The sequence below is a fragment of the Armigeres subalbatus genome, chromosome 2 (assembly GCF_024139115.2).
Source record: "Armigeres subalbatus isolate Guangzhou_Male chromosome 2, GZ_Asu_2, whole genome shotgun sequence".
Taxonomy (NCBI): domain Eukaryota; kingdom Metazoa; phylum Arthropoda; class Insecta; order Diptera; family Culicidae; genus Armigeres; species Armigeres subalbatus.
Genome location: NC_085140.1, coordinates 424,095,502 through 424,111,848, shown reverse-complemented (window position 1 = coordinate 424,111,848; position 16,347 = coordinate 424,095,502). Strand labels below are relative to the sequence as shown.

The 16,347-nt window shown below is 38.6% G+C and overlaps 1 protein-coding gene across 10 annotated transcripts in view; it reads left to right on the top strand.

The window, feature by feature from the left end:
* LOC134213482 (uncharacterized) overlaps positions 1 to 16,347 on the top strand; it is a 69,240-nt gene that overhangs the window by 48,773 nt on the left and 4,120 nt on the right. For 4 of the 10 annotated variants that reach the window (XM_062692572.1, XM_062692568.1, XM_062692566.1 and 1 more), the window contains exon 2: positions 7,466 to 7,900. The exons of 2 other annotated variants lie outside the window; for them this stretch is intronic. In XM_062692572.1, the coding sequence (XP_062548556.1) occupies positions 7,719 to 7,900 (182 nt within the window). In that variant the 5' untranslated portion in view covers positions 7,466 to 7,718. Of the gene's footprint in view, positions 1 to 7,364; positions 7,901 to 16,347 lie in introns of all 10 variants that reach the window. 4 more of the 10 variants (XM_062692569.1, XM_062692567.1, XM_062692573.1 and 1 more) reach the window with 3 other exon arrangements.

Below are 16,347 nucleotides of genomic sequence, written 5' to 3'. Positions count from 1 at the left end.
CTTCGTCGCGTTCAGTCGCACCCACCGCGAACCTTCTAAAGCCCACGTCAAAGTCGTGGGTTGTCGGCGTCGCCACCGTGTCGTCACGTTGTTGAGACACGTACCTATAATTTTTTTTTTCTATTTCAAAAGGTGGCCGGCCGTTTGACCGGGTTCGTGTATGTGTTAAATGTGTTTGCTTATCACCGAATGGGACTTGCCATCGCATCACTGCGCTCCCCATACAACAACAGTATTAATTTGTTTTTGCGCTTCACGCTACCGGCGACGATAACAACGTTGACGATGATGATCGTTCAAACAAATTCATCATGGGGAAGGTCTACCCGTGAAAATGGAAATTACAACGGCGCCTCCGGTTGAATGTAAGTCAGGTCAAGTATATTGAAGACGACATTGCAGATACAAATCGAGTAGCGGAAATAAACGGAATAGTACGATAGACTTGTGATTGCATTCCACTTAATAAAGAAAATGTATCATTATTTGGTTATTTTACTGTATTTAAATATAGTTTATTTTACTGAGTTGTATTATACAGAGAATAACCTTTTTATATAATATATTTGCTGCACACATAAATTCAATAATTGACCACTTTTAATTTTCATTTGATTATAGATTTTATTTGTCATTCGGGTGGAGAGTGAGTATGTGTGTCCTTATAAACATTACCTGTTGAACTATCAGATTGTTGCCAGTAAAAATGTGTGGATTTTAGATTACAGTAAATTCAACATCTCCAAAATATTAGTTAAGATGCATATTTTAATCTTGTTGAATTATGATTTTGGTTTGTTACTCATCTCTACTCGGGGTATTGGTGATTATTTAACGTGCGGGCATTTTTGCTATTTGTTTTGATTCTCTTGTTCGTTTGCGCGATGGATGCATACGCGACTAAATTGCTTGTTCAAATGAATCAATATTTATCCGAGTGGTGGTTTTCTATACGGAGGAATGCGCATCTAAACGTGTCCAGCTATGAACAGAAATAAAAACTGTAAATTCGAGTTTAGATAATTGTACAGTTACCCTCATTTCCTCATGTATCGCAAGTTGAATGTAACATGCAATGGCATTGAAAATGGGAAAGAGTAATTTCTTCATATTATATTTACCCGCACTGTCATTCATTGTCAAGGTCGGTTCGGTGTCAGTTAAGTGCGCTGACATATTAGAGCGAACATCATTATTTGTTCAACGGTACGAAGCATTCGTTATTCGACACAGGGGCTATGAAGACTATCAATCATTAGATTAGGTTGTGACAGGCATTACAGTGTGATGACCAATTATTTCAAATTCAAATGAAATATTGAGTGTTGTCTGGTGCAAATATGAAAGTGAAGTGAAGTACATTTTTTCTGATTTCCTCAGTTGAGAACAAAATTTAACTTTGACTAATTTTTCCCGCTACTAGTAGCTCTACTTTTGTCATCACTTATTCAAAGATTGTTGATAATTAAATGTTATCGATCCAATAATTCTAGGAACTTTTTTCCGATAATTCTTGAAACGTAATTGATTTTGACCTTGATTTTCGGAACAGCTTGTGCGTTTCATTCAAACTCCTTTGGTCAACTAATCTGCCTCAGAGAAAGCATACATTCCGATCTGGAAGTAATGTCAGTTGAACGAAATATGCTAAATAGAGATAGTATTTACTGTTTCAAATTTCAAGATCATATACAACTACGCCTAGGGGTCATTTTAAAATTATGTCACAGCTTTTAGGGGGGGAGGGGGTCTAAGATTTTGTGACAGTACATGTACTAGGTATACAAAAAAGCGTGATAGAGGGGAGGGGGTCTAGAAATCCTAAAAAGAAGTGGACGTCATATTCGCCCCCTATTTGAAAAAAAGTTCCTTGAATTCTTCTTATTGGCATTACATCTGCCACAAGGACATTGCCGCCTCGCAGCTTATAGTGTTCGTTCAGCACTTTCACAGTTATTAACTGTGAGGTGTCTTAGCCAAGTTATCATTTTTGCAATTGTATATCAAGGGGTCAACACGATGATACTTTTATGCCCAGGGAAGTTCCTGGACCGAGACCGGGAATCGAACCCAGCCAATTCACTTATGAGATTTTGGGGTTTTTATCTGGCTCAATGGAGATGCAAATGTTATTTTCGATATCGAGAAGCAACGACCATCACGATGTAGCAACTATTAATTGGTCGATATGCTTGTACATAGTAACTGTGTTAAATCTTAAAGCCTAAATTTTGTTGTATTAATGTTGAAAAACATGTCAATACAAAGTGTGAGGCATGAGAACAAAATTTAAAAATTGTCGCGGAATGTCTTAACAATCATGTAATTTATCACTGATTCGGCTCTCATGCCGCTAATTCCAGATTTGGAGCAATGACCTATTAGGAAAAGTTTTAGGATTTTTCAAAGGCTACATATTTATATAAAAAAACACAATTGTGAAAAAAAATTATTAACAAATTAGTTCCATGACATCGAAATGACATTTCCCGTCACTGGTTATGATACTCGCATTTTACACTAAGTGATTCTTAAAATTTGGTGACATTTTTGACGACCACATAAACTACATTTGGTGCTGCCAATAAATCAGGAGTTCCTGATAGAACTAAGTTGTTAGCAGCACCAAAGTAAACTTCGAAACTATATGAAAATCCATAGATATTGGACAGCACAAATAATTCAAAACCTCATTTATTAGGCTTGTTTCATAGATACTTGCGAATAACTGTTCTCATTTTAGTATCGTCATGAATTTGTCATTGAAATAATCAGTGATTGGTCTATTTGTGTGCAATCGGTCTTGTTTTTCTGACGCCTTTGAAGGTTTGGCACTGTTATCATTGAACAGTAAACATAGGAAAATTTGGTCGAATCTGTTCCGTGTCATTGAGCTCTTAAGTTCGTGAAAGTATATTCGCCCCAATGTGTCCTCCCTCATATTTGTATTTCGAAAAACAGATATAAAAAAGCATTCCGAATTTCCGTTTTTATGCGGTTATTTTTACGCGGTAACGACGTAAAAAAACGCGTCAATTAAAAAAAAACGACGTTAAAAATCGCGCTATGAAAAAAACGACGTAAAAAATCTATTATGGGAAGAATAATAAATAAAAATAAATAAACAATAAATAAATTGATAGTTATGGACGGGGCTTCTACCTATTTGTTCGCTAGGTGTTGTTTGTAGATCATAATACGCTAGTATGGATCGTGATATGGTACATGGTCTTCGTGATATAAAACCAGGAATGTGTTCCGATCTATGCTCAAACTCATCCAAGAATTTCCTGAAGTAAGGACTTTAGATCTACACGCGCAACTTAAGATTTATCCGCTTGTTTCAAATATGGTACATGCTCTTTGTGGCTCATAGAATAGATTGTAATCAAAGCATAAGTTTTTAGTCATCCAAGAGATCCTTGAAGTAAATGACTTTCGATCTATACGCGTAACCAAAGATCTATCCGCCTGTTTCAGATATGGCCTTATTTCAGGGATTTCTTGAATGACCAAGAACTTATGCTTTGATTACAATCTATTATATGAGCCACAAAGAGCATGCACCATATTTGAAACAGGCGAATGGATCTTTGGTTACACATGAAGATCTAGAGGCCTTACTTCGGGATTTTTTTGGATGACCAAGAACTTATGCTTTGAACACAATCTATTGTATGAACCACACAGAGAAAGTATCATATTTGAAACAGGGAGATAGATCTTCAGTTACGCGTGAAGATCTAAAGGCCTTACTTCAAGGATCTCTTGGATGACGGTGTCAGGTCATTTGGGCGAATGTCGTTTGGTCGAATGCTGTTTGGCCTTTTACCTTCTTTCTTCTTCATTCTTCCTTCTTCATACTTCCTTTTTCTCTATTTATTTGTCTTTATTCTTTCCTTGTTTTTCCTTCTTTCTTCTTCCTTATTCCTTCTTCCTTGTTCTTTCTTCCTTTTTCTTACTTACTTCTTCCTTCTTTTTTCTTCCTTCTTCTTTCTTTCTTCGTTCTTCTTCTTTCTTTCTTCCTTTTTTTGTACTTTCTTCTTTCTTGTATCGTATTCCTTCCTCCTTTTTCCTTATTCCTTATTCGTTTTCTTTTTTCCTTCTTTTTGCCTTTCTCGTATTTTCTTTCTTCCTCCTTCTTCCTTTTTACATATTATTTCAACCTTCTTCCTTAGTCGTTCTTCCTTATTCCTTCTTCCTCCTTTCATTTTCTTCTTCCTTCTTTTTTCTTCTCCCTTCTTTCTTCTTCTTTGTTCCTTCTTCCTTTTTCTTTCTTTTTTCGTTCTTCTTCCTTTTTTTCCCTTATTCCTTCTTCCTAATTATTTCTTCGTTTTTCATTCTTATTTCTTCCTTCTTCTTTCTTCATTCTTCCGTTTTGCTTCTTCTTTCTTCCGTCATCCTTCTTTCTTCTTATTTTTCTTCTTTCTTCTTCTTCTTCTTCATTCTTTCTTCGTTCTTCCTCCTTTCTTATTTCTTTTGCTTCTTTCTTCTTTCTTATTTCCTTTTCCTGCTTCGTTAATCCTTATTCCTTATTCCTTCTTCTTCCTCCCTTCTTCTTTCTTACTTTGTCCTTCTTACTTCTTCCTTCTTCCATTTTCCTCCATCCTTCTTCCCTCTTCCTTCTTCTTTCCTCTTCCGTTTTGCTTCTTCTTTTTTTCTTTTTTCTTCTTTGATTCTTTTTTCTTCTTTAATTATTTCTTCTTTCTTTTTCATACTTCCTTTCTACTTATTCTTCCTTGATTATTTCTTCTTTCTTTTTTCTTTCTTCTTTTTTGTTTCTTCTTTCTTATTCTTTGTTTATTCTTCATTCAGAGATGATCGTGCTTCGTATTGCTTGCTACTCGCTATCTCACTTATCACTTCTCACCTATCATATCTCACATCTTACCAATAACTTCACAATACCCATTTCTCATTCATCACTTTTCACTTCCTGCTTCCCACTACAAACAATTTTTACTTCTAACTACTCACTTCTCAATACATTCACTCAATAAGGAGAATCTATGACAAAAGGTCGAAAGGACATAAGGTCGAAAGACAAAAGGTCATAAAGACAAAAGGTCGAAAGGACAAAAGGTCGAAAGGGACAGAAGGTCGAAAGGACAAAAGATCGAAAGAGACAAAAGGTCGAAAAGGACAAAAGGTCGAAAAATACAAAAGATAGAAAAGGACAAAACGTCGAATGGGACAAAATTTCGATCAAGAACAAGTTGATAACAAGTTGGGTGTTTGTGCTATGCATTTAACTTCAAGCAGAAATAACAACACACTTAATCAATAATTAAATTAATCAAAGTTGAAGAATGAGCCATTTTCAAAGAAGGAGGAATTACTATGAAACAATATTATGAATGTCTAGATAGTTTTGTTAGAGATAAAGTAGATTGTTGATTTTGGAAATGAATAAAACTTGTATTGCGCGAGACAGAGTTGTCCTATACAATTAGCAAAAAATGCCCTTTTATTTACAATTAAATAAAATGCATTCAATGAGTGCAAATAATAGATGGATATCAAGGTTTTAAATAGTCAAAATAGGTACCCAAACATCCATCTATTAGTTGTACTTACTGAATGACTTTTAATTAATTGTTAAAAATTGAGTAATTTTGATCTTATTGATCTTCTGTTTCTTTCGACCTTTTTCTATTTCGACCTTTTGTCCTTTTCGACCTTTTGTCCTTTCGACCTTTTGTCCCTTTCGACCTTTTGTCCTTTTCGACCATTTGTCCATTCGACCTTTTGTCTTTCGACGTTTTGTCTTTCGACTTTTTGCCCTTTCGACCTTATGTCTTTCGACCTTTTGTACCTAACCCCAATAAGGAAACATATTTCAACTCAATACCAATTTTTCATAACGACTTATCTGCTTTTGTAAACAAAGATTCAAACATCGATTTGACGGATCTGGTAGAACTCCCACGCAAACACCATCAACAGGTAGCAGAAGCCTTCTCCTACGTATTGATGGTGTTAGTTTGCGTGGGAGTGCTATCAGATTCATCAAATCGTCGTTTGAATCTTTGTTTACACATGCAGATAAGTCGATTTGAAAATTCGGCATTCGGCCAAATGACCTAAACACGGATGACCAAGAACTCATACTTTGATTACAATCTATTCTATGAGCCAAAAAGAGCATGATAAAAGGTAAAAGGTACGATAAAAGCCGGCTGAGAATCAAACTCGCTATCTCCAGATTGGCAATCTTACGCCTTTGCTCGCGAGGCTACTGGAGACCCCCAGTTTCCAACCGTGGTCTTCAACATGCAAAAGACTGAAAAACTTCACAATCGACGAACTTCGCTATGTTGTGGCATAATAATCTCGGAATCTCCGACCAAATCAACTATCGCCAGTCACCAGTCAATTTCTGAGGTCGTAAACTATAAATGCGGTACATGAACAGTATAAATGCAATTTTACTGTCGACCAGTGTTATTCTTTCATTGAAATTGACTTTTCTAAAAGTCATGGATTTTAAATCAATAAAGGTATATCAAGGTCGTTTTGTTGGAGAAATGGTTTTTATCGACAAGATTCGGTTGCTGTGAAACAATTCATTAATCTTGAGAAAAATCCTTGAAAAATTTATTCATCAAATTATATGATTTCATAGTTCTCCAAACATTATCTCATAGAAAGATTGCAAGACAATTTCGATTCTAGATTCGGTCTAGATGCATTGCAGATGGAAAAGTTTGTGGGTGCTTCGGGGCTTCACGGTATAAATATCAGATATGAATTCATGCAATGTCAGAAATAGAAACACTAGCTTGGATGTAGGATAAATTCCAGAAACAAATAACCATGAACGAAAATGAAATTTCATTTCAGATTTTCTCCAGTTTGTCAGTGGGAAAAGGTAATAGCTCATGAGAAATACACAGAATAAAATATATTTAAATTGAATAAGTTAATCATGAGTTGTGCAATCAAAACCAATAATAATCTCTTAGCTTCTTTCAAACCAAGTGACTAGAAAAGTTCTGTGCCTGAAATTTTGCACAGTCACAAAAAATTCCTGTTCAAGCCGTCGCCGTCCAGTTGATAACAACAATATTGCGCTCATTTCATTGTATATACACACGTTCTATTTCGAGTCGTCGGTTCCAGCAGTATCAAGTTTCCACATTGACATCCGCACCACTCTTTTGCGTGGTGCTCCGATTCACGCCTACGCAGACAGACATGCATGGCACGTTGTTGCACTGCATGTCGAGCCAACCAAGGACCAACCACAACCACCGATGTGTACGCAAATTGTTCGCGAATTCGTGAGGCACCACCCTATCTCGCTCGCATCCTCCTATGCCGTGTACCGTAAATGCCACGGTGACATTCTCTTTTTTTATCAGTCGATTCTGCAACTTCCTATCTACTAGGTGCGTGTCACCGTTCCAGACAGTGCAGTGTGAAACGAAGAGAAGCACTAATTTCGCAACGTTGTCCTCTATAGGTTGATTAGGAATTGACTTTTGTTCTGAACACGAACAGTTCGCAATCATGCGCTTTCTAGAATGTACGCAAATTTGCTTCAAAATCATCACAAAAAGCGACCACCGTTGACCGCGCGTGATGTGATCTACGTTGGATTGGACAAAGTTAAAGCATGAACAACAGAACACACAATTCCATTTCGATATGTGATACTAGTTCTAAGTGTAAGAGAAACTTCCTCAGTACCATAACCGCTGTGCGACTGGAAACCAATGTACATGATCAACGTTTATTTGGTGTTGTTTTTCTACGTCGAGTGGTGTTTGTATAAAAAATTGTTGAACCTGTTGCTCGACCGGGCTAGAAAGATGAAGAAACTCACCGTTCTGTTAACCTTCTGTTGGGTTCTGCTCGTATCACAGATACTGGCTATTTCCAGTTTGTACAATGAAGGGTAAGTATCGCATTGCTTGAAACTTTATATCGAGTTGAGTAGAACTTTTTTAATGGTGAATTTATTTTGCAAAATATTTCTAGATTGCTTTGAGAATAGGTCGTATGTGCAAAAGAGAGGCTCTCTTTGTTCACGCTCTCTTTCGCTTGTACATAAGCTAGTTTTGCATATTTTGCCACATTTTCACTTCCGAACGCTAGACAAAGCTATAATCTTTAGATATCTGCCAAGAAATCTGAAGTAAACTTTATTATAGATCTGTAATAATCGAAAGAGAATGGAGGCAAAGAGAGACTCTCTTTTGCACATACGACCTATTCTCAAAGCACTCTAGATTTATTCTGCTCTATAATTTTGCACAGTTCAAGGGATTATGGCGTGCCACGTGCCTCACGATAGTGTATTCTATTTTGCGGACTCTTTGAGGCACCGACAAAAAAATCAAACATCTTCTTTAGTTGCATTTACTGAAGATTGTATAATCGTTTGAATGGTGCAAAATTGAAGAGCGGTACAAAGCTGACTGACATCGATTGTATTAAGAATTTATTGATTTACGAATTTTGTTCTATAGACACTAAAAGTTATGTTTAAACCAGCAGACCCGACGAACTTCGTGTTGTCTAAAATGAATAAATTAACTTTTTTTTACATTCGCAAGTTATTTAGAAGACGGTTGATATATCGGGTCTCGAACCACCATAGAAACATTTCTTCAAAACTCTTCAAATGGCAGTTTGAGTTTTTGAAATTTATGTTTTATATCTTTCTAGGGAGGACTGTCGTAATCTGGCAAAGTGACGTATACGCCATTTCCAGTATCCTTTAACATAATAATGGAAAACATGTATGTTGTAAATGGCGCATACGTCACAGTTACCGGTCAGATAGACAGAAATTAATTTTTATGTACAACCAGGTTTTATTTACGAGGAATATACGTACCTCGTCAAACAAAAACCGTGTAGACGGGTAATTCAATTAAAAAGACAGAATTAACTGATAAGTGAAAGAATTAGACAATTTAACTGATAAGTCTATTTGATTGACAAAAACTTCGAAACCAGGTATTGCCGGAATGGGCTTGATGAGTGGAAGCCGGAAATTGGTGTTTGGCGACATTTTGAAATACAAGATGGCCGACTTCCGGTTTGCTCAAATGACTGAAATACGTCTTCGACGTGTTGATGACTAGTCCAAATCGGTTAGCTTCGCTCTTCAGTCTGATGTAGGCTTCCTCCTTCTTTACGTGCCATAATATCTATGTCGTCGGCGAACCCAAATAACTGGACGGACTTAGTGAAAATCAAACCCTGACCACAGACAAACAGCACATGTCTGGGTGCACAACAGGATGAGATATATTAGAAATTGTTCAATCCACTTACAGCGTGCATTGATGACAGATATGCAAATATCATCCGTATAACGGTTCGGTTGCCAACATTGACTTGTAAATAGCAGGCCATGACTTTGCTTCTTTCCTTGTCGGGCATGTGGATACCATTCCGCGGGAGACTGCAAAGTTTATGCATCGTTGGCCGTTATCGTTCGATGCGGTACAGACTATCCGGGCCGATGACCGGTCTATACATTTCCTCCCTTCCTACCTGAGCGTTCATGTCGCCGATGACGATTTTGACGTCCCGCAGTGGGCAGTCACCGTATGTCTGCTCCAGATGTGCATAGAACGCTTCTTTCTCATCGTCGGGTCTCCCTTCGTGTGGGCAGTGCACGTTGATGATGCTATAGTTGAAGAAACGTCCTTTTATCCTCAGCTTGCACATTCTTGCCAATCAGGCGTTGGCGCATCTTACCCAGCACCATGAAGCCGGTTCGCAGCTCGTTGGTGGTGCCACAGCTTTGGTAGAAGGTAGCCGCTCGATGCCCGCTTTTCCACATTTTCTGCCTTGTCCTGCAGATTTCCTGCAGCGCTACGATGTCGGAGTTGCGGGGATGTAATTCATCGTAGATTATCCTATCGCAACATGTGCAGCCTATTGACTTGCAGTTCCATGTTCCAACCTTCCAATCGTGATCTTTTATTCGTCGCCTAGGCCCTAGATCGTGGCCGATTGCATCGAATCGTATTATCTTTTATGTCGTTCGTTTTGAAGGCGGCTTATTGAGCCTGTGCAAACCAACTGTCTCGTCCGAGGACCGTCGTGTCAGGTCTGTTTAGCGTCCCAACTAACACCAGGAGGCTTGTGCGCTTGGAGCGGCATACGGTCGGCTTGGCGAAGCCTGCTTGCGGATACCTGCTGCTTTTTATAGAAGTGTTACAAAGCCCACTGTCCAACATTACCACGTCCTAGGTAGGCACCACAACTTGCAGTTGTCCTGGGAAGCCCTAGGACATATTCCCTGCTGCTCATATTATGTAGTTATACAAAAAGCGAGAGTGTTTGTCAAATAGTACCAACAATCAATAGAAATCAATAGGGAGCAATGGGATTCGAGTTTTGTGCCTTACGGACTAGCGGATATGTATTCTCCTTGTCTTGTTGTCAAGTCAGTAGCCTCGCGTACAGCGTCACGGACCTACGATTCATTACCTTATGTCGAACTTTGATTCCAAAGTTTCCTAGAGTGAAAATGACTTTTTCCAAGTAACAATCGCAATGCTTCGAAGATTTATGCTAGTTTTATAGAGGTTTTATTACGGCATGTAGAAATGATTAAAGTTTTATGTTGGTTTTATACAGTTGTCATTTAATCAGATCCGCAAGAGTACTTGAGAACTACGTTTTGAATTCCAATATAAAACCACAGCTCTTTAGATTTTATAACGCTCCTGTGTTCCTCCTCAGAGCTAAAAAATGGAACTAACATAAAGCCAACAGATTAGTTATATGTTGGTTTTGATCAAGACTTATAAAAGCTACCAAGCTTCGTAAAGTCCTGTATAAAACCCACATATAGCCTTTAATCCTGAAGAAGACCTGCATAGGAATACGAAGCTTCAAACTACTACAATGGATAGGAACCAAATTTCAAATTCAGCACAAATTGTTTGACCCACGGAAGTCTTAAAAAAACCCAACTGCAGTTTTTTCTACGTCGTGAATTATGTAGGGGAACTGTTTTGATCTCCATCTCACTGAACATACATTCATCTCATCGGAAAGCAAAGAAATACGGTACCAATTTCGTCGCTTTTTTTTGTCAACATAAGTGCTCCTGCTGAAAAAATTACAAATCAAATACCTTTCCATTGCTCTGCTTTTGATAGGATGAACATCGGAGACATGAGATGAAATCCAGGAGCAGTTCCCTTATATATTTAGGTCGTCGAAAAAACTGTTTAAGCAGCATTTGCCGATGAGGGGAATGAAAATATATATTTCATCTATACATGCTTTACACAGTAAAACACTTTTATGGCTCAAAATGTTCCATTTAACAATTGTCACTATATGCTGTTTAATTATAATACTTATTTTAAAAATTACCTGCATGCGATGTCGAGGGCAAAAAATGTTTGTTTATGATTTTTTCTTGTATCTGTCTACGTTGTCATGTTGTCATTATATATAAAACTACCAAGCGTTTGACCAAGATAAACTTTGCTAGTCGTAACATGGTCTTGATAAAGGCCAAGATAAAACCTCTAGTTGTTTCAAATGCCAAGATGGGGTCAGTTCAGAATTAGTGGTTATACAGAGGCATATTTTATGCAATTAAAGTTTTATTCGGCAAAATGACGCCGATATGAAAAAAAATAATGAACACATTTATGTTACACCTTTTAAACGGTAAAATTGATCATCTAAATAAGTTTTAAGAATAATGCTTTGATTATTTGATCAAATAAAGTGGTTATTCATTGAAATTATTTTAAAAGTAATTAACTAAGGCAATTAATAAAACTTAAAAAAATTCTAAATAATAACAAATTAACGAAGCGCATTGCTCATTCATTCATTTATTTAGTCTACATCTAAACAGATAACACTGAATCAACAATTGCTATTGCGCATTGCTAAAATACTGATTATTTATCATGGTTTCACCATGAAAAATCTATGGCACGCCTTCAAACATGCATAGAACACCAAAAGCCAGATATGAACTTTCGTTGAACATGGCTGATAATAATTCTTATATTTTTGTTGCTGACATGTAATCCATATAATGCAGGAGTACAAACGATAAACAAATAATCGACCTGAGAGTTGACAGCTGTCTAATTATCGGTTTGTTTGTTATATCATAGTCATGAAGTGGTTGTATCATGGTTACATAGTGGTTCTCAAAACCACCAAGTCTGGAGGAGGTTTTGTGTTGCATGTTTTATGTGAGACTTGAAGTATATTATAAAACCGTTGGTTCTGAACTAGAACGCATATCAGGTTTTAATGATTGCAATAAAACTGGGCCAACTGGCTGTAACATGTTTATATGGAAATCTACAGGATGTTGTGGAAACTGCGAGGACTGCATGAAAGGTTTTGAGATTAGGTTTTAAAGAACGCTATAAAACTCTGATGTGTGTATTGCGCGGTGTATCTCGCGCTTTTTTGTCATTTTTTTTTTTGCGAGATGTTCTGTTTCATTCTGAATTTATTCGGCTTGGGAACTTTTGCCATTTCCTCGATCTGGTTTTTATATATTTATTGGACACAAGGCTTCATATCCCGTAAATAGATTATCTGAACGAACAGCGACGAAAATTAAATTATTTGAATTGATCGTCGGCGTTCAATTGGTTCTACATAATAATTATCCAGCAATTTGAGGTTGGTCTCGTAATCAACTCTGAGTGCTCCAATCTAAAATAAAATAAAGACAGATATTAGAATAAATATGAACGTAGTCTAAACAACTCTAACTGAATATTTGAATATAACGTTATCAGCATTCTAGTTCTTCCAAAACAAGCAGCAGTGATGTGGGGGCGAAAAATTGGAGATGCGTTTGGAATACAAGGGGTAACTCGATTTCGAGAAATTTTTGGGAACCGACAATGTAGTACATTGGAACCATAAAATGAATACTAATTTGTTCTGACCCCAACATCTTGATTATTATATCTATGGTAGTAATGCGAATAATTTGATCATATCTCATGCTCCATAATGGTGCCCTTTTTGCTACGAAGACTAGCACTACAAAAAGGATTCACTTCTGAAATAAGAAAGATTTCTTCAAGAAGTGCAGGGAACGGGATGTACTAGTTGTCCATAACAGGTACATCAAAACTTCACAAGGACTCCCTTATTCGTACTAACTATTCAGGAAATAGAAGGTTAAGAAGACCAACCGTTGCTAACTAAAGCATGAATCTGGGACCCCCCACAATATCCGCGGCAATAGCAGCCAACGATTATTTTTATTTATTCAGACTAAGGCCGAAGTGGCCTGTGCGGTATATAAAAGTCTTCTCCATTCGGCTCGGTCCATGGCTACACGTCGCCAACCACGCAGTCTACGGAGGGTCCGCAAGTCATCTTCCACCCGATCTATCCACCTTGCCCGCTGCGCACCTCGCCTTCTTGTACCTGTCGGATCGTTGTCGAGAACCATTTTCACTGGGTTACTGTCCGACATTCTGGCTACGTGCCCGGCCTACCGCAGTCGTCCAATTTTTGCGGTGTGAACGACGGATGGTTCTCCCAGCAGCTCATGTAACTCGTGTTCATTTTGTGTATTTTGCGAATAAATGCTGTGTGTATGTGTGTATGAGAGTGGGGCATTTTGATCATTTTTTGTAAAAAACGGTTTTTAAAAACCATTCGGGGTCCTAAACAACTGTGCTTACCACATCGCATTTGAAGTTTGTATGGAAATTAGTATACGATTTTTGACTTTTTACTACTAGAGAATTCAGATTTTCGTAAACCATATGTGGCATATTGCGTTGGTCGAAAAACTTTGCTGAAGAAGGACGTTGCTGGAGTGGCAGCAAAACAAGTTATAACGCTTCGAAGATTAATGGTTCAAACTTCAAACCATGTTAAAGAAATGTTTTTTCTGTCAGCACTACCAAACTACGTGAGCCAATAATTTAACTGAGTGTTATTTCAAACTTATTATTCCTATAGAACTGGATTACTATTTGCAGTTATTCGGAATCCTTCTTCTTATTGGCGTTACATCCTCACCATCCTCCTCTGCCGCAGTAGTGGATGGAAGGTGTCGTGTGTCCCATCTTCAAAAAGGGCGATAAGCTGGATTGAAGCAACTACCGCGCAATCACATTGCTGAACGTCGCTTACAAGGTACTCTCCCAAATTTTATGCCGCCGACTAACACCAATTGCAAGAGAGTTCGTGGGGCAGTACCAGGCGGGATATATGATATGGGTGAACGCTCTACCACAGACCAGGTGTTCGCGCCATACGTCAGGTATTGCAGAAATGCCGCAAATACAAAGTGCCCACACATCATCTATTTATCGACTTTAAAGCCGCAAATGATACAATCGATCGGGACCAGCTAGGGCAGCTAATGCACGAACACGGATTTCCGAATAAACTGACACGGTTGATCAAGGCGACGATGGATCGGGTGATGTGCGTAGTTCGAGTTTCAGGGGCATTCTCGAGTCCATTCGAAACGCGTAGAGGGATACGGCAAGGTGATGGTCTTTCGTGTCTGCTATTCAACATCGCTTTGGAGGGAGTAATACGAAGGGCAAGGATTGACACGAGTGGCACGATTTTCACGAAGTCCGTCCAGTTATTTGGTTTCGCCGACGACATTGATATCATGGCACGTAACTTTGAGAGGATGGAGGAAGCCTACATCAGACTGAAAAGCGAAGCTAAACGGATTGGACTAGTCATCAACACGTCGAAGACGAAGTACATGATAGGAAGAGGCTCAAGAGAGGTCAATGTAAGCCACCCACCACGAGTTTCTATCGGTGGTGACGAAATCGAGGTGGTTGAAGAATTCGTGTACTTGAACTCACTGGTGACCGCCGATAATGATACCAGCAGAGAAATTCGAAGACGCATTATGATAGTGGCTGGAAATCGTACGTACTTTGGACTCCGCAAAACGCTCCGATCGAATAGAGTTCGCCGCCGTGCCAAACTGACTATCTACAAAACGCTTATTAGACCGGTAGTTCTCTACGGACATGAGACCTGGACGATGCTCGTGGAGGACCACAGAGCACTGGGAGTTTTCGAAAGGAAAGTGTTGCGTACCATCTATGGTGGGGTGCAGATGGCTGACGGTACGTGGAGGAGGCGAAAGAACCACGAGTTGCATCAGCCATTGGAAGAACCATCCATCGTTCACACCGCGAAAATCGGAAGACTGCGGTGGGTCGGGCACGTAGCCAGAATGTCGGACAGTAATCCGGTGAAAATGGTTCTCGACAACGATCCGACGGGCACAAGAAGGCGAGGTGCGCAGCGGGCAAGGTGGATCGATCAGGTGGAAGATGACTTGCGGACCCTCCGTAGACTGTGTGGTTGGCGACGTGTAGCCATGGACCGAGCCGAATGGAGAAGACTCTTATATACCGCACAGGCCACTTCGGCCTTAGTCTGAATAAATAATAATAATAATAGGGGACGACTAAAACGATATTGAATGATTTGTCTATAAAATAAGGGTGCCCATAACTGAACCAATAAAGGTGCCCACAACCGAATTTCGCAGTCTTTTTGTAAAACGAAGAAAAAAAATTCGCGCTTTTATTTTAATGGCAATCGTTATTGATCCTCAAAATAGATTAAATTTTCTGTATAAATATGCATTGGAACACACTTTTTGAATAAAATCATTTCAATTTATGACACTTTGAAAAAGGCCAAAAAAACTTTCGTGTTGTTTTTTTGTAAAAAACAGTTCAAAGGAGAGATCCCCATCCGGTTTGATATTGAGTAAAAAACATTATGTTACAATAACAAACTAATAACGGTTGTCAGAATGACAGCATCTGTTATCTGTCAAAAGATACGTAGGGGTGCCCTATAGGGGCAATATGCAATATGCCCTGAGACCCTGAGCACTATGCCCTGAGACCCGAGAATGCTTCCCATCCGATAACATCCTAGGCCGGACTGAGTATTGAGCTCGCCATCTGCGGATTGTCAATCCTATACCTATGCTGGATATGTACTTTGGATTGATTGCATAATATTCATTTGAAGTCACTCAGCTTGATGCAGAAAATTTTTGATTTTCAGTCAAATAATGGAACAGGTGTAACAAAAGTCCACGAGACGGCCCTGATCCTAGCTGATTGCGGTTCGACCAGGGGTTGTTTTCTGGTGGGAAACATCGACATCCTGGGCAATGGGCATATTGTATCCATTGTTCACATACAAAGCTGTGAAAGTATTCTATTGCTTGACAGTTTGGATCCATATGTCGATAGAGTAATGGTACACTCTCATGTGTGATTTGTCCGTGAGTTGGTTGTTATTGCTCAATAATTAGTGCTACATTATTCAACGGAGATGAACTTATTGTTAATGATTGCTTGT